The 20,076-nt window shown below is 36.3% G+C and overlaps 1 protein-coding gene across 1 annotated transcript in view; it reads left to right on the top strand.

Annotated features, from left to right (window-relative positions):
* Window positions 1–19,144, top strand: part of LOC111872180 (sodium/potassium-transporting ATPase subunit beta-2) — a 38,617-nt gene extending 19,473 nt beyond the window's left edge. The window contains exons 2-7 of the mRNA XM_023865797.1: window positions 7,353–7,493; window positions 9,922–10,041; window positions 12,062–12,240; window positions 12,844–12,948; window positions 15,760–15,928; window positions 17,731–19,144. Coding sequence (XP_023721565.1) covers window positions 7,353–7,493; window positions 9,922–10,041; window positions 12,062–12,240; window positions 12,844–12,948; window positions 15,760–15,928; window positions 17,731–17,834 — 818 coding nt within the window. The 3' untranslated portion in view covers window positions 17,835–19,144. The remainder of the gene's footprint in view (window positions 1–7,352; window positions 7,494–9,921; window positions 10,042–12,061; window positions 12,241–12,843; window positions 12,949–15,759; window positions 15,929–17,730) is intronic.
* The last annotated feature ends 932 nt before the right edge of the window (window positions 19,145–20,076 follow it).

Here is a 20,076-nt window from a genome sequence, read left to right as displayed (position 1 = left end):
TGATGATAATAAGCATAGAGCAAGTAATGATTTAGTGATGCGTAGGTTGTTTCGTGTTCCTGCATGATTACCTGAGGTAGGGATAATATAGAATGGAATTCGACGATAATATTCAGTGAAGGGAAGAGGACAAATTGTGTCCAATTTTGAATTGTGCTGCTGTTTCTCCTACAGCACAGGGAAACCGAGCAAAGTCATGAAAGTTATCAGGATAATCGGTCATCCCTAGGGAGCAGGTCAAATGCAACGCCAGGAAGCTGAACTGTCTCGGTACAAACCACTCGTTGTGCGTGAATATTTGAGGTGCGAGTATTTGTAGGCGGTGCTAAGACATTAAAACTGTCAGGATTTGGCATGACAAATTTGAGAATGGTTCGCTTTTCGCTTTGGACATGCTCAAACTCATATCAACCATATGTTATGTATAAATATACTGTCGTAATAAGAGATGCCAGAGAAAAGTTTTGTGTTCTGTGCATAGTAAATCTGTCACCAAACAAAAAACAAACTTCGTGGTTTTAGTCCACAAGCGAACTATACCGACCGAGCGGCCTCCTCGAGGCAAAAATTGGCTGTGAAGAACGAAACTCTTGGTATTAATCCTTGAAAGGCTGGTTCAACCTGAGCAACGGTTTTCTTCCTTAAAAAAGAAATGGAATGCGTCTATAGCTTTTTATGAAAAATACAAATAAATAACCTTGGAGTCAGGTCACAAGAAATATGAATATCATAAATTTTATTTAATATAAAAAACGGTACATTTAAATCCACATGAACTTAATGTGGCTGATGGACACAATGTCAGGCAGCAAGAATATGTCTACATACTATTTGATGCATTCACGGAAAATAAATTCACTAACATCTTCTCGGGCTGTCAGCCGTAGCAAATATTCGGAAATATTCTTGTTCTCCATTGTCAAGGTCTACTCTGACATGAATGATCTACCCAGAAGAGAAATATGGCTGTAGATTGACGCCACTCGAGAAGTGTGCAGAGAACATTTCAGCCGAGGAGAGAGGAAGTAACCGGAGCATGCAGAAAACTGCATAATAAGAAATTCCGTAATGCGTACGCATCACCAAATACTACAAGGATGATGAAATCAGGGGATAAGATGGTAAGGATATGAAGTAGCACGCAAGGGGGAGATGGGAGATATGCAATTTTATTTGGAAACCCAAAGGAGAAGAGACCATTTGGGATCCAATTCATAAATGTGAGGATAATATTAAAATGATTTTTAAGGAAATAGGAAGTTACAGTTTGGTCTGGGTGATGAATGTTCTGAACATGGAAATGATTATTCGGTTTCAATTAAAGGCAGAGAATTTTTTAGGAAGTTGAACGATTATCAGCTTCTCTATATACGAGTATACTGATCTTGAAAACGTATCTCAAGTCGTACTAGCCAAAGTAAGCAATCGATTTGACACTCAGAGCCATGAGAACTTACTTTACTCCCACGATTTTTTCCCTTCAGTATTGATCGCATTTTTCTTAATAGGACAGAAGTTTAAATATATTTTGGGGAATGAAAGTGTAGTCTCGCGGGCCGTACAAAAGAAACTGGCGGACCACATACTGCGAATTGGGCAGCTGTGTATTATTTCGTCAGAGAAAAATATTAACAGACAGTCCTTATTTATTTTTACGTAACAGGGTACAGTGTTCATGAAACACCAAAAGGAGAAAGACCCAGCATAAAAATGGGGTTCTTTCTATGGAGCAAGGTGAAAATAATGAATTACAGCATAAGAATATAATGTTCTGTTGGTATCCTTTGGTTTCCATCAGATTGAACCTTAATTTTTCTGCCTTGGAGCAGACATTGAGGAACTAAATGCTTTAGATCTAAAAATAGTAATAGATAAACTGACCTTGGAAATATTTTAACAGATTTATCAAATATCATCATCATCACTGGCACGACAGACCTTTGTGAGCCCTGGCCCTCCTCAGGATTGCTCGCCATTCTTCTCCATTCGATGCTACATTCCTCCAGTTCTTTACACCCAAAATTCTTATGTCCTGCCACACACATTCTTCCCATCTTAATCTTGGTCTTCCCACTCTCCTATTTCCTTCTGGTTTAGTATTAAGCATTTTCTTAATCGTTCTATTCTCGCTGGCACGTATTGTGTGTCCAGCCCATTCAAGCCTTTTCACCTTTATAAATTCAATAAGGTCTGGTTCATCAAATAGTTTGTATAGCTCATGGTTATACCTCTTCCTCCATATTCCATTTTCTTCCACTGGTCCAAAGATATATCTCAAGATCCTCCTTTCAAATATACTTAACAGTCTTTCATCCGATCTTGACAGTGGCCCGGTCTCACAGGCATAAGATAGCACTGATCTTATAAGTACTTTATTTATCAAATATAACTTTCTAAATTATAAGTTCTAGTCCAGTGCAGAACAATGTGCTTATTTCCATCTCCGTCTTATAGTGACACGTTTCAGAGAGATGTACCCGTACCGAGGAACGCTGAGTCTAAGTCTGTACAGAATTCTTCCCATATTTAATTTTGACGTGGCCCTTCTCCCGAGTCTGAAGCACAGAAGTAGTTAGCGGGCACTTCCGAAGTCGTATTTTGTATTCGTTTTGAGGTCTCGAGAAGACTTCACTTAATTCCGAGAATGAATCATTGTTAAGTTCTTGATCGCGATATATATTCTGCATTTCTGAAAATTTGAGAACGGGGCATAATCAATGGGGATCTGCGTTCTTTCAAAATCCGCGAAAAACAGTCACAACAACAAGCTAACAAGCGCCTTTTGAAGCAGAAACTGTCACTAAAATTTTAATAAATGCCTACATAATGTCACTGGCTTTACCATTCATGATCAGATAGATCAGAAAATGTAGGTTACACGACGATGCAATGGAGTCGTGGATTCATACTAATTGCTTTCTTTATTTAATTAACATTCATTATCTTCAAAAGCGATGGACACGGGATAAATGTGCTAATACTTCGACCTATTAGCTCATAGGCCTGTGTAATATGAATGTCAATGATGAGATAAACAAGTCATTTCGTACATCTAACAAAAGAGTGTCAACATTATAGGAGGCCACACACAATCGAAACAGAGCACATTCGTTTTGCTCTTCCGGAACAAAGGACCACTTCCAAATAAAGCTCAGAGCTTTGAGGAAATAGATCCGGAATCCATCCGATCACTTCTAGGACATGTGGTATAGTGTAAAGCAAGAGCATCGTGAAGTGCTTACCTACGAGTACAACCCTCCCGAGTTTATCTCAGTTGATAACTCATCATTGAAATGACCTTTGTGAAAACATTTTTCATACACGCCGAAATGAAGTTGAAAATTTTTCAGTTTCCGCGGACTAGGACCAGTGCCCTCTGCCAGTTCAGAATTAATTATAAAAAAATAGATTTTTACAATTTCGGTATGACTCCTTAATTGCGTCATAAAATCTCCTTCCTGAGAAAGTGATAGCCCCGCAGCTAGTCGGGAAACTCACGCCGTTTATGGGACCCGAAGTTTCAGAACCCGTCACAGCACCCTTCAATTCAACAAATCCACACCGCATTTATTTAAGTCCTGCTTCTGGGTGTCCCAAGTGAGCCCCACAGTTTTTGTAAACAAGTTATTTATGCTCTTCCCTAGAAGTAAAATGTTCGTTATGGACACTGTGATATCTTCTCCACCTTGGATGAAATACGGAAAGGTTTTGTTTTCCCGAATCGAGGGGGGGGGGAAGAAAGGGAGCAGAAATTCCCCAGCACCATCGTAGGCCACACAAAAAGAATACATTCGCGTACCTTTTACAGAAAAAGTTTCAGGTTGGACTCAAATAATACCGTCGCTAGCTTCCCAAGACGTTTTTATCCGGTTACTCTTATCTTTCAAGCGAGTGAACAATTCATTCTCAAAGGTGCAGCTCTTGAATGCACTATTGGATTCTCACAAAGAAGCAAATATCACAACTCCGAGCAACCCTTGACAAATAGTGTACGTATGTCTACATTCCATTTAACAGTGACTGTTCTTACGGTACTGATGTATTATTCTAGGTCAGTCCTGCCTCCGCCCTTTCGCGAGACTAGTTAACTAACTCCATGGATCTAAGCCCTTCTTGATAAGCCGCCAGTTGCGTGGCTGCTCAAGACTTTCCCAACATTTTATGAAAATCGGAAGTTCATTACCGTGTTCACAAGAGCCCTCCACTGGTCCCTGTCCTGAGCCAAATCAATCCAGTACATGCCATCCCATCCGATCTCTAAGATCCATCTTAATATTATCCTGCCACCGACGTCTAGGTGTTCCTAGTGGTCTCTCTCCTTGTGACTTCCCCATAAAAATCCTATACGCTTTTCTCATCTCCCCCATGCGTGCCACATGCCCTGCCCAACTCATCCTCCTCGACTTGATCATTCTAATTATACTGGCGAAGAGTACACGTGACACGTATATAGCTTATCATACAGTTTGCTCCGACCTCCCATCATGTCAAATCTCTTGGATCTAAATATTCACCTCAGCACCCTGTTCTCAGACACCCTCAGTCTCTGTTCCTTCTTTAATATCAAAGTCAAAGTTTTACACCCATACAGAACCACAAGCAAAATTATAGTTTTGTATGTTCTAATATTTACGTTTTTAGACAGCAGCCGAGAAGACAAAAGCTTCTGACTGAATGGTAGCAAGCATTACCAGGAGTCAGTCTCCTCTTAATTTCCTCCTCAACCGATTTGTTACTCTCGTTCCCAAATAAATGACGACTGTTTTAAACAGTTACTGATGTATTAAACTAGGTCAGTCCTGCCTCCATCTTTCGTGAGACACCCCAGACACAGATCAATACTCTAGCGCTCTAGCGGCTCCCAGCCAACTAACGACAGCACTGACGTCAGGTCGGCCTCCTATCTCATCGACCCGATGCCATTGTAGCGCTTTCAGGGGCCGCAAGTGATATTCTCAGTATGACCTTCACTTAATTCTGCAGAGAACATGTGGAAATACAAATAGCACCCCCCCCCGGAAGTTTATAAAAATAATGATATTTCAGAAATTAAAAGTTATTGGACACAGCATAAATTACAAGCGTTTGAATATAAAGTGCCAGGAGCAATATTTTGGCTAAAGAGGATATAGCAAGTGGGAAATCTAAGATGTTACATAATGAGGCATTTCGTGATTTATTTAGTTATTATGGTGGTGAAATAAAAGAAGTAACCACAGTGGTGGTTACGAAGAATTATATCTTCTGGGATATAACGCCGTATATATCGTTGCTCTCTACTTGCCACCTACTTCATGCTGGTTTCTTGCTTGGCTTATATTTCCACCTTGAAGATGGAAGTGACACGCTCCTCCGAAACATCAGTTGACTTCAAATGAACTACATGGTGTTATATCTCAGAAGAAGGAATTCTTCAGTGGTTAAGATTGTTTGGGAATGTAGCTCGGACTGAGAGAGAAGGATGCACACACCTCTTAGAAGGGGCCATTTGGAAATCTGAGATGGAAATGGGTGAATGATATTTACATGCATATACATGGGAATTAGTTGACTGGTTAGTTATTTTACCCTTTAAACTCATCAGCACAAATTGAAAGTCCAAAAACCAAGTCCTCTTATATATTTACAGGACATACTGTATGTTATACATAGACAGTGCTACCAAGAAGTGAACTTATTCACAAAAAATCGCATTTCACAATTCTGTGTTGTTATGCAACATCTAAGGTAACTGTTTGAGATGGATATTGAAAAATGTTATTTTTGGTTTATTTAGAGAAAGAAGGAGTAGGAATAATACTATATACTTGTATACACCAGATTCAACATATTATAGTTGTCATTTGCAGAAACATACATACATACATACATAATTTCACAGATCCATTGTCCGGAAACCGGACCGGATATTGAATTCGTCAGCAAGATGACATTGCAAAATGCAATCTAGTCTCAACAATTAAAATATTCAGGAATTATAAAATGAAAATACAATAATAAAATTAAAAGCAGTCATAACAAATCTAGATAATACGTAATTTTGGAAAGACAACAATAATGTATTATGCTTGCCTGTATGCCATGTATTCATCTACCGAATAAAATGCATTTAAAATAAGATAATCTTTTAGCCTTTGTTTAAAAGTATTAATATTGTCTTTCAAAGAATATGTATTGTGTGGCAAGTTATTAAATATTCTAATGGATGAAAAATGCACACTCTTTTGAATGGAAGATAATCTCACAAAGGAAACATGTCGTTTATTATGCCACCTGGTACTTAATTTGTGTATACCATTATACACCTCATACATATCAGGATTTTTGAGTACAAACAAGACTATGGAATATATATATAAACAAGGGACAGTAAGTATGTCCGTTGTCTTAAAGCCTTCCCTACATGAACTCCTTGGCCCTAATCTTAACAAAACTCTTAACACTCTTTTTTGTACAGTAAATATACTTTTCGTTGATGAAGAAGAGCCCCAAAAAATGATACCGTAATTAAGTTGAGCCTGCACATGAGAAAAGTAAACCATACGTAAAACTTGTCCACTCACCATAGGCTGCAATTTTCTAAGCATGAAAATTGCAGTACTTAATTTTTTTATTAAATTATCCGAATATTGTTTCCACTTGAGATGACTGTCAAGGCACACACCCAAGAAATTAACACTTTCATCAATATTAAGAACTTGATCGTTATATTCCACATGTAATGGATAGTCCATGGTCATAGGCGTAGTAAATTTAATTACATGCGTCTTCTTTAGATTAAGGACTAATTGATTATTTTGAAACCATTCATAGATATGATTCATTATTTTATTTATTTTATGATTCAATGTTGAGATGTCTTTTGAGGAAACAATAATGGAGGTATCATCCGCGTAAAGAATGGTATGAGCCAAACCATCTAGTGTACTTGGTAGGTCGTTAATGTAAACATTAAATAGTAATGGTCCCAAAACAGAACCCTGGGGAACACCATGTCTGCAGGTTACCCATCTAGAAAGAAAGGTGGTTGAGTCATGAGTATGTAATACGGTTCTCTGTTTCCTATTATGTAAATGTGATCTGAGCCATTTCAAAATACATCCTTTAATACCATAATGTTCTAACTTTTGGATTAGTAGGTTGTGCTTGACACAATCAAAAGCCCTATATTGCCTATCTGAACACTGAAATAAGTCATACAAGTACGCATAATTCTTTAAATACCACACAGTGCAACACATGACCACTGTTTACCTTTCAGAAAATAATGGCACAGAACTTAAGTATGTTATGTGGAAGAGGTGATGTACTATATTAAACTTACTGGCCAATTTTACTCCCTTTATTTACAGGAAAAATTATTTTATTCTATATTCTCTTCTACTCTGGTCTGATTGGTTTCTTCTTGGCCATGATAGCCGTCTTCTACCAAACAATAGATTTACGAATACCCAAGTGGCAACAAGATAAATCTGTCATTGGAAACAACCCAGGTAAGATATAAGTTACTCAGTCCTAAGGTTGAAATTTTTCTAAAGTCCCAGTCATACAAGCAAGTAAAATATCTACTGGTAGCTGAATCTTAAGCACATGTGACAAAATTCAATGTCCTATTTTTAGACAGAGTTTGCCCAATTTGTTTTCGATCGAGGACAAGGTAAGAAAAACTGAGGAATTATTTTGTCATGAATTGTTATCATTAGGAAGTACTGCTGCTGATGTGTATTTAAAAACGTTTCTGAGGGAGGTGGAATTTCTTTATGTAACAGAACTCTTGTCAGAGAATTGCACACTAATCACTTTATGCCTGGGTCTAAGGTTTGGCTTATTTCCACGTTTTAATTAAATTTCCCACCAGTCAATTAAATTCATGGTTATCAAATCACAAAGGATAACTCATAAGTAATATATAGGTGTTTATTGAGAAATAGAGGCATAGTAGATTTAATTAATAACATTTCATCCTAGGCTGTGAAAGATAAATCAGATTTCTCAGGAAATTCAAGCAGAGAATTATTCATGTAAATATAACTCTTGTGACTGGAAATAGTCCCTAACAGAATATAATATTGTACTCAATCATCCTGTTGCATTAATATTGCAATTTTATAATATATTGTATATTACCGACTTAACTGCAGCATTTACTTTTGTCTCATATATGTCTTATCTTACTGCAATATGTTTTGGCCATATACAACGATCATCAGTTATATGCGAGTTCTGCTAAAATTGTATAGAACTATAAGGTTTATTTTGGACTCTATCCATCGTCTGGTATATATAAGACAAAAACCACAACGTTTCGGAGACTGGATCTGTCTCCATCCAGTGACCAGTGGACCAGTGATTGAGACTAGCTCTTTCTAACTGGCCCAACTGAGTAGGTCTACCTTGCCCCATCCACCTGAGGACAGAGACAGATCCAGTCTCCGAAACATTGCGGTTTTTTGTCTTATATATACCAGACGATGGATAGAGTCCAAAATAAACTTTATAGTTCTATACAGCATACACCATCGTCAGAATCCTTTAAAGTCTATTTCTGCTAAAATTGTTTCACTGTATGCTCTATTCTGTGTCACATATCTACATGCAATGTTAATTCTTGAAATCATCTGTTCCTAGAAATAATTAAAAGTTCATTAAAGTAAATCTATTAAAATTATTTTGAACTGCATTCAGTGCCAACATGTGGATGTCATGTGTTATAGTTGTGTATATAGTTGACTAAGTAGTGTTACATTTGCATGTTTTGTGTATTGTGGGGGCTTGCCTATACACAACTACATGTTGGGTTGGCTGCATTGCTGTGCTGTCCATGTGTAAAAGTTTTTTAAATTTCTAGTACACTACAACATATCTGCAGATTAAAAATAACTACACTACATTAAAAATCTGTGAAGAGAATAAAACATTTAATTCGTTTAAGTTTATTTGGATCTTTCTTCATTGATGAATGTGTAATGAGGGAGCAGTAAATTAATTCAGGTCTTCAAGAAATGTGACAGTTCTGACTGGAAAAGTAAATCAGGAAGTAACACAGAACTCTTATAGATGTTTCAAATATAATATTTCCTGGATATCTGTTAAGAATAGGACCCTAGGTCACAGAAAATAACAGTATCCCCATGACATTTCATGCATGCTGTGCTATATTGGCTGTTACTGACAGTGGTGTCTCTTCAAAGTTAAATTTATTTTCTTCTGCACTGGGTTGTCATGTAAATACATTTTTTGTACAAGAAGGCAAGAAATTCATAGTTTACTTGTTTCTTCGAAGATATTATATTTTTTTTAACAATAACACAGTCCCTATTTTACAAAGGCAGAGTTTGCTCAGTAAACATAATTGTCTCTCTGTAGCTACAGTTGTGGATCTATACTGTTAGTATCATTCACAATATTATAAAATGATAAGAAGTCTGATTTTTTTTTGTTTCAGAATTTAATTATGCACAGGCTATATAATTTCTTGTGTTGAGTACTATGTTAGGACAGCATGCACAAGGTTCATTGTCTCAGCCAACAATGCAGTGCTATTGCCATAATAGCAATAGTCTATACTATGGAACCACAGATGAAATGCCCAAAAGCAAATAATCTAAAGGTTCAGTGTCACTTATCTCTGAAGATGTATGTTAACTATGTAAATATCTAGAACAGGTTCAGTTTGTTGTGCTGAGTGTGTCTTTTTTTCCTAACAACTATAAGTGTTTGCTCAAAACTGATTTCCTGAATACGACCCAGTAGAACACTTGAAAGGGAATTTATTGTATATTCATAAAGTACATGTTATTGGGTGTTTTCATTAAGGGTTTTGGGAATTATCCTTGTAACTGTATATCAGTCCACCTGTTCAAGTACTGGGACTGTTACTGAATCTTCCTGTTTGTATAAATTTTCTTCATTGTATATTAGGTCTGGGATTCCGTCCAATGCCTCCTGAAAGCAATGTTGAAAGTACCTTGATCTGGTACAGGGGAAATGACGAACGTAACTACAAGTACTGGACAGATGAATTAGATAAATTCTTGCAAGGTAAGTGCAATTATTTATATAGTATATTCCATTGTAAGAACAAAGCAGCCAATTCAGCGTTGCTTTAAAAAGCAAGGGATATTTAGTGTGACAGAGTTCCTTACAATTAATTTATATTTAACCACCTAGGTCCACAAGTGGGACATTTACCAAAGCAAGAACATTGTAAAAAATGAAAATGTGATACAGACATATATTTTATTTGCCTAGTATAATTTTTCCACTGTTCCTGTGGCCTTTTACTCCTATTGCTTTTCACCTCCTCATGTATTATTTTAGTAGGTTTTCCATTTCAGTATTACATATGGCACATTACTGTGTGCTTTAATTTCATTGGCTTCTTTTGATTGGAAATTGCAAAGTTCCTGGTTATGCAATTTTGTAATCAGGACCATCTCTATATGGATGTGGGGTGTGGGCCAAATCATGCTTCCTGGGACCCTTAGTATTTTATAGAGATTAAAAACGATTAACATTTGTGTCAGCAACGTGTAGGTTTAATTTGCCTGAGGTCTAGCTGTATATTTATAATAGAGTTTACTCTTATGAATAACTTCATAGTACAAATCAAAATATGTATAATTTACAGTGCTGTCTGACATGATTCATCATCGAGAGTTTGCACGCAACTGTCACACAACCTAATGTCTAGAATTACTCATATTTTGATATCACATTTCAACCTATTATGGATCCTTTAAGAAACTGATACCAGTATGGATTATAATTTGATGGCAAACAGTAAAAGTCAAGAACCAAACGAAACTGGAGGTACAAACCACAAGTGAAACATAAAATAATAAAAATTTAAACAATGAAGTATTGTACAATATTACATAAGGCAGAATGAGCCCAGATCACTTGCATATTTGTGTTTACTGGTTTATTTCATTGTCTGAAAAAAATCTTGCTTTACTAGTAATCTTAACTTTTTGATTACTATAACAATTTGCTTATTTTGTTCTCACAATTGTTATGGCATCCTATTAGCGTGTAAAATGGTGAATATTTTTTCTGAACTTAAGACAGTTATGAGATATTAATTCAGAATTATAGAAACATAGACAGTAGGACTAGTAGATTTAAGTAGAATGCCGTCTTCTGGGATGTGGCGCTGTGTAATCTTGTGTAAACTGACGTTTTGGAGGAACGTATCGCCTCCATCTTCAGAGTAGAAAAATCTGCGAGTGAGGAACTAACTTGAGCACGTGGCTGCAGACTTCTCATGCTGGTTCTTCACTCATGGATTTTTATACCCTGAAGATGGAGGCGATACGTTCTTCTGAAACGTCTGTTTACACAAGATCTACACAGCGCCACATCCCAGAAGACAGCATTCTTCATAGTCACCGTCGTGAAAACCTCAACTCTTACATAGCAGATTTAAAGCCTAGTTCTTTTCTGTATGTGACTGAACATGGACAATTGTAGTCTGGTAATCATGTGTAAATTGGAAGTAGAGAAAAGTAGAAATATTTACAAAAGTGTCGGTGAGAACTGGTGTTTTGTATCCTACAATAATTGTGTGCGCATGTACTCGTACATGCAACAGCCCTTTTCTCTACTGGCTATCTGAACACTACATATTTTATTCAAATCACCTATTGCAATTTCAGCCACATTTAAATTGCCTATGTGTTATTTATGGGGGGCACGCGGTAGCATAGTTGGTTGAGGCACTATGCTACAAGCTGGAAGGTCACGGGATCAAATCCTGATGTCATTGGATTTTTTCAATTTACCTAATCCTTCCAGCGGCACTGTGGCCCTGGGGTCAACTCAACCTCCAACAGAAATGAGTACCATGAATATTCTTGGAGGTAAAGGGCCGGCAGGTGCATAAGGCTGACATCTTGCCACCATCTATGAGCCGATTGTCTAGAAAATGTGGGAACCTAAACATCTCACAACCCTATGGGTCTCCACAGACTGTTATAGGGATATCTTTACTTTTTACTTACTTTATGTGTTATTTTATATACAAATACCACTATATAATGCGCTTTTCTCCCTTTCGTAGTATACAAGAATCCTGGTACTGTCCCTGGAGATGGGAAAAATACAGTACACTGTGACTTTGAAAACTATCCTGGAGACAAAGTGTGTTATGTGGATCCCAAGGAGTGGAGTTACTGTTCATCAGAAAACCATTACAGCTATCACAGGTCTGCCCCATGTATATTCCTCAAATTAAATAAGGTGAGTCAGAAGTCTGGTTTTAAAAAATTGGCAACAAAGCCCACATAATGAACACTGAAAGAGGATGTCTATAAAGTTCTGTGATGCATTTATTAATATGGATCAAGATAAAGGAATACATTATGTTGAAAATTTAATTTTTAGCCTACTTACAATATTCTATGACAAAATATGCACTTACGATATCATGTCATAGTATCTGCCGCTTCCCATAAATTCTAGCGATAGCTTTGCATGAAACTTAACATTCACATCAGGTTATTAGAAGCAAATGCAAAATTAAACATATTAAACCCAGCAGAAATCTATCATGCATAGTGTGTGCGCATGTGTTGACCTGTTCATAGGTCGAGAAGTGGGTGAATACATATATTTTTTCAAGTTATACTGATGATCTTTTAATAAGCAGATATACTGTTCTTCCTAGAAGTATTTGTTCACAACAAATTTATTATGTACAGAAAACAGCCAACAACAATACATAAGAATTGTCACTAATAGTTTTTATGCAATTTTAAAATCACCATGCAAGCCTTGGGAGAGCAATATGTAACGTGTCACTGTTCTCCAATTATGCTACTCTTAATGTAACTCATTTTTTAGATCTACGGCTGGGTTCCTGAGTATTATAATGACACAAATTCTCTTCCTGAGAACATGCCAAAAGATCTGAAGGACCACATTCAGACCGTAGAGAATCCTCATGCAGTAAGTTAATTTCATTATATGCTTCTACAGAATTACGTTTATGGCCAGTCAACAAAACATACACAACATGAACTGAAACCAAAGTATAACATGTGTTCTTGTACCACTGTTCACATTCCAGATACAATATATACTGTCATACATGGTGCATGACACTCTTCAGCATTCTGTTCCACTTAGGATGAGAATGATAATTAATAGGTATCTTTAGCAAAAGGGATAGAAAAAGTGATGATTATTTTATGCTAATGTTGCTGCCACAGCATACAAACGTATTTTATTAGAAATAGTGAAAGAAGTATTAAACATACATCATTTGCCTTCCCATAAGCATGTAAAATGGTTACTAAACCAGTGGTCTAGACTCTGTAGTTAGCATTATACTGTATTATACATTGTGGACACTTCCATCCACCTCACCAACACAGCTAGTGCATACAGACAACAGTACCACTCACCAATGTCCAAAGAAGGAAACCACTAATAAACAACAAAACACCAGACAAAACAAACCAAAAAATATATATATACAACACAATCTTTGCTACAAAAGTTGGTCAAAAATACATTAAAAATGCCAGCATACACAATAGAATTAATGAACATATTATCATAATGGGCACTAAATGTATATAACAGCTGACAAGTTAGTAATGCGTGGAATGTGAGAAACAGTCAGGTAGGCCCCGTAACTAATCCCTGACATATCAATTGGACACAATAATAATGACTTGTGTGACGTTATATAGTAATTTTAATTGTATGATGATTTTTAAAGATTTTATAATAATTTTATCACAGTTTTGTAATTTTAGATGTAAACATTTAAATTTAAGTACAATACAAATCCTGCTAAATATGGGTCAGTATTTACAATGTAAGGAATAATAGCAGTTCCTACAGAATAAGTGTATTGCACCAATTTGATGATATCCAGCAACATCGAAACATGCAGATTTGTTATAGCACATATCTATTAATAGTGACTGTATACAATGTTGTGTTGACAGTGCATATAAGTGTATTACCATTAAGTCTGTATTCTCTCTGTTTCCCCAATGACCTCGTAACATCATTGCACTGTGTATTAATTACACAACATGCTTAACACACATACAGAAAAAGAAAAACAACAAAAGTTAATGCACTTTAAAAGTAAAGTTATATACTTTTGAGTCTTTCTTTCTTATTACTGTTTCAAGCCTTGCCTTACCAGGTAATCCAGGTAATCCCGAAAACCCTTAGTCTATTCAAGGGCAGCTGTATGTTGCTACACTCTTTTAAATAATTTCTGCTTTATCCTCACTATCATTTGATTCAGTTGCATGCTCTTGTGCCCTTCTAACACTTGAACAGCATTCAGCACTTTGTAATCTGGCCTGGTACACTCAAGAACAAACTACTGTGATGTTTTCACTGCCAACTTTCCAGAGCCTCTTTTACAAAATGGTGACTAATCCAGTATTAAAAATATGTTCATCCTAAAATGCCATGCAGCCATTAATTTTTTTATCTGGATGTATCTTTACTGTGACTTGCAAAAATAGCAGCTTTACCATAATCCAGGCATATGACATCTCATACATGGCATCTAATAAAGAGATCCTCTTCTACAGCATTTTCAGATCAATGCCTTAATCAGTGTAATTCTGTAAAATAATTTCCCTGGTGTGTCTTTGTATTGTTGCAATCACTCTGTGATCCATTGGCTGAACCAGAGTAGTCACAGTAGGTGGCAAATATTTCACAAATAATTTACAGTTGTCTGGCTTTAGAGCATCTTCACTTGAACACACTGGTGAATTATGTATATAACAACATTATGGACTTTAACCTCATGCATAATTACTTGTAATTGTGGTTGTTCAATGTACTGATATCCTCTTCAATTGTAATGCCCTGGAAAACCAATGTCAATTCAATTTTAATACCACATACAAAATATGCTATTATGCCGTAAATAAATATATATTTATATAAATAAAGCTCTAAGATCTAAAAGTCTGTGATGATGGTATATTAATACAGTTATTGTGTTTCTGGACATTATTCATCACTTGTTTTTATTTAAAACACAATTTTTGAAGACTGGATTCTGTCTTTGTCCTCTGGGGGAACCTTATCAGTTGGGCCAAATCAACAGAGCAAGTCCCTACCTCCGAACACCAGCACCAACACGAGATAGAATATATAAACCAAGCACAGCATAAACCATCTGAGAGAGTTAAGAGAAACATTAAAAACATTAAAAATCCAAACACCATCTACAGGAAATATAAGGAATCTTCCCACGTCTCTGGTAGATCATCCAATCAGTCAACCCACCCAGCTTCAACATCTCTCCCATCTGAACTTTCAGAATCATAGCAGAAGTCAGAAAACTACTACTCTGTCCAGTGTAGATTATGTGTGAAAATGGTGTGTTTATGTTGGAACCATACAGAGAATTTTCCTCTTTAGTGTGTCTTTCTGCATAGCAGATTTGTTTCACCCACAGTAATGGTACAATTGTCCACATGCCAACACATCCATAATAGTGGTGGAATACAAACCTACTATGACCTCATCTGCAACAGACAATCCACATTTCAAATTAGTGCATTCTTAGTGATACACATTTGTGTATCTGGACTTCAAATTTAAGACATCAAGTTATTAAACCAGACAAAAAAAAATGTTTCTGACTACAACTGTGTTTGAAATACGGTACCAGTCATTTAAATTAAATACAGTTCTTTACAATGTATTAGGCTGAAATGGATGCATCAATAGTTGCATAATTGCTAATCACACTAATGTTACCTGTTTCAGTTAAACACTGTCTGGGTTAGCTGTGAAGGAGAAAATCCGGCTGATGTGGAGAACATAGGGCCTATCCAGTACATTCCTCGACGAGGATTTCCAGGCTTCTTCTTCCCATTTAAAAACAAGGAAGGATATCTCAGCCCTTTGGTTGCAGTCTGGTTTGAAAGACCCACCAGTAGGTTCACTGTTTATTATATGCAGCAGTATCCCTGTTTACTCTTTCTTTATTTAAATAATTCCTTTATTCAATGTACAATTACAGCAAACCCACACTTATTAATATTATATTAAGTTTTCTCCATTTAAGGCTTTCCTACATAAATGTTTAAGATCTGTTGTCCACCAGAGAAACATACATTCCACTCTGTAACACACCCTTGACCAAGGGTTCTGTAGCTACAGTGAAACAGAGGGAGCTTACAGGTATCTCAGCTGGGCATCACCATCTCAGAGCCCTCCATGAAGAAGTTGGCAATCCCCAGTGCCAGCAATGAACCCACAGCCATGCCATATGTTTGTATGCCTGGCTACTGAAGCTGAAGTAGGAGGATGTCAGGACATGTCAGAACAGCCTCAGGATATTCTCCGCAAAATGTTGACTTAGAAGGCTCATGGCCTCCATGGTCAGCAGCATGGTGAAGAGTAATGCCACACTGAAACTGATCATGATGGTCTGGGATCCAGCCTGGAGACAGTCCAAAATGCAAATTAAGTCTGGAAAATTATCCACATTATACAGTGAGTTGCCAATATGAGACCCAAGTACAACTGCCAGATGTTCAGACAAGCAGTAGATTGGAGCCCCAGTGGTGCTCAGAATGGACCTCAAAGGAACCCCCCCCCCCTCCTTGTTGAACTGCGGGGGTCTGTAAAGTCTAGAAGACTTAGAACCCTGCAGCTGAAGTTGTAGGCAGAATCCTTCAGAAAGCGAGGATCTCTTTAAGAAGAAGAATTGTCTTGTGCTCCATGAACTTAACAAGTCTTTCACCCTCCAGCAGGCCTTGTGTTCCTCACAGTGACTGCTGTGAAAAACTCAAATCTAGCAAGTTCCACCAGCTACCCGAAATCCACTTCACATACTATGTTTTTATATAATGAACTCAGAAATGGGTAATTGACATTCTATGTTCTATTGCACAGGTATAGAAAATGGTTAGCTGTTTATAATACCTAAGGAGAGTGTGCTGGGATAAATTGTGTGAAGTTCAACCCAGTTTGTTTTAATCTGATGATTCTGGTTTAATACATAAGCCTCACAAAAAATGAACTTGAATTCAATACTCATCGAAACCTGTGAGATATTTGGTAGTAAAATGGGGTACTGGACATACCTTTTCTGAGGGCTGTTCCCTTATCCATGCTATTCATTTTACCAGTTTATACACTCATTACTAATAAGTTAATATTAAATAATCTTGACAGCTGATACAGCATAAATAAATACTCAACAGAAGATACTGAAATAAAATTATTTGACAGTGCAACCAGGACTAGAAATAATTTAGTTTGCAGACACATAATAAACAAAATACATTCGTAATATTTGTGATTATCGTACTGCTACTAATTTCATTGTCAGTGGGTGTCTAAAAAAGAATTTCTTTCCTACTCAGCAACTGAATGACTGTAAAAATCAGAAAGAGGAAATAGTGAATTATACTGCTTTACTATATTTCTGTTTTGGTACCTGAAAAAATGGAAATGCCACTATTCTAACCACAGAATGTAATCTAGTTATGTTTTCAGTCAACAAAATAATTTAAATGCAAGGTACTGATTATTTTTAAAAGGAATATTGAGTTTTTGTGACTCACATGCAATTTGCTGCACAGTCCTACTGTATGTAATATTTCCTGATATACTGTAAGTTATTGTTCCTTGTCAGAAGTAATTTTACCCCCTCTGACATTCATATGAAGGTATAACTGCCAAACTGATCTTTATAATGAAGAATCTGTTTTTTTTTTATAATTTCAGCTGGTGTGTTGATAAACATTGAATGTAAGGCATGGGCGCACAACATCCGCCATGATCGTGCTGAGAGGCGAGGGTCAGTACATTTTGAATTGATGATTGACTAACGAGTTTCACGAATGGTCAAGACTATGAAGAGAGAAACTGCCAGAGTCTGTATTGTTCAGCTGAGGAAGATAGTAGCCAGCAAGCAGGGATGGACTGAGATCCAAGCACGATGCTCTAGAACTTCAATAAAATTCATTAGTACTTATCATAATACAGTAACACTCTAGATCTGATTAGGAGATAAATTTGCTTAAAGTTGATAATAAATTTACAGACTCTTCATGTTAATGCTCGAAAAGGTATCCTGAATTGTCATTTACACTTTGGTTCTACATGTTATATGAGTCACATTTTCCCCTGCTTTTAGACACAAATGTTCTTCAAGCAATACCAGATCTTATGCTTTGGTACATGTACTTCACTGTATTTAATTTTATACAGTGATTTGTAAATACTATTTCAACTCACATTAACTTTATATTTATTGCGTAATGAGCAAATTTTCACAAGTATGTTAATTGTAATACAGCAATGGTGTACACAGTATTGGGTTTGTGCTGCCTAAGAAAACACACTGACTTTAATAACAATTAAACTGTGTTACATGTGAACCATAAATACATTAAAACCGTTGTTGATGTGGTTTCAGCAGTGACATTTAGCTGAACTGATCTAATTCAATTTAGTCAACAGACTTAATGTAGGAATAAGTTGAAAGATATAGAAGAAATGGGGTTGGTCATAATCCTACAGATACAACCCTGCTGTAGGGTCTTTCAGTGATACAGGTGCAAAGATGTTAAGAATTTAAAAACAAAACACCCTTAGTGTAGCAAAACAAATACATGTCACATAGCAACAGTATGATAGGGTTTGCTTATTTGGTCACACCTTAAAATAGTTATGCAGTGCATCCATTATTCCATCCTTTACTGCATTGTCATTATGCTCATCATTCACATCATAAATCATTAGTCATGGCCTATAATATTTAACAGTACTTATTCACAGTATTATGACAATGGATCACAAGATTGAATTTGGGGTCCAGCAGGGTTTGGACTTGAGTTTTACTTAATTGTTATGTAGACAAAAGAGACATGCACAAGCCAGTTACAGTCATTTTACATGTAAACTCAATGTTAATATGTTCGCCATCGTGACAAAAGTATATATTGTGTGATAGGACAATTTAATGATAGAGTATATAGTACAAGGAAATAAAATGTTTCATGTAATTAAAGAAAAATTCTTAAATTGTTTCTTTCACCTAAATTTTAAACATTCACAGATTTTAATTCTGGTTTTCCATGTCATTAAGAGCATACTTTCTTTTGAAAGGATCAATAAATGTTCTTTAGAAGAATAATGTTTTTCTTCAACATCTTGATAATCTACAAAATGTAATTAGTGCAGTGTTATCTTAATGAGATGTTATATTACAGTGGCAACTGGAAAAGAGAATAACCGGCTTAATGCATTATATATATAGCCATTATCATCACAATTTCCTAACCAAACTCAGTGAACAGATCAGGAAGCACTCCTGTTTAAAAAAACTGTGCTGTTTGAGTCTTCCATGCTCACTGTATTGCATCATATACTATAGTCAAAGTTAGCTTCAAATTCAGGAGGGAACAGTTGCTCCAAAAAAGTGTAAGATTAAATTTAAATCCTGAGCCATGTTCACTAGTTATGAAATGAATTCTTCTGATACGACAGATTTTAGCGAGTATGAAAGCATGAAAGAGGGCGAGTACAGACTTGGATGAAACTGTATCATGGAAGCTATATCAATATATATATTTTTTTATTGCTAGTGGGGTGGGACTAAGTCCCTTGTTATGTACATGCAAGTATTTAGTTAATAATTTAGTGTTTATTTAATGACATTTTCAGTAGCTCAGACTCTATATAGCATCGAATGTTAGGAAGATGAACTGGCAAGGACATGGAAGCAGTCATGACCTAAATTCAGGTACTACTACAGCATCTGCTTGGAAGGACTGGGAAAAAACACGAACAACAGCAGAGTAGCTGGCATACTGGCTGAGATGTGAATTTGACACTCATTGATTACAAGACAGAAGCATTACCTGATGAGCCATATTTCTTGGTGAATAAGTTTAGATAGTGTGCTTGTTGATTGGCTGTAACACAATACATGTACTGGTGACACAGAACTATGATCAGTATTTTACAACACTGAAGAAGAAACCTGTATGAGTACTAGTTTCTCAAATTCTGTGTAAAAAGAAGTGGACCACACACTAACAATTGATCTGTTTCATAAGAAAACAG

The sequence above is a fragment of the Cryptotermes secundus genome, unplaced genomic scaffold (assembly GCF_002891405.2).
Source record: "Cryptotermes secundus unplaced genomic scaffold, Csec_1.0 scaffold828, whole genome shotgun sequence".
In the NCBI taxonomy this organism is placed as follows: Eukaryota; Metazoa; Arthropoda; class Insecta; order Blattodea; family Kalotermitidae; genus Cryptotermes; species Cryptotermes secundus.
The sequence above is the reverse complement of the archived record's forward strand: the minus strand, read 5'-3'. Positions and strand labels throughout refer to the sequence as shown.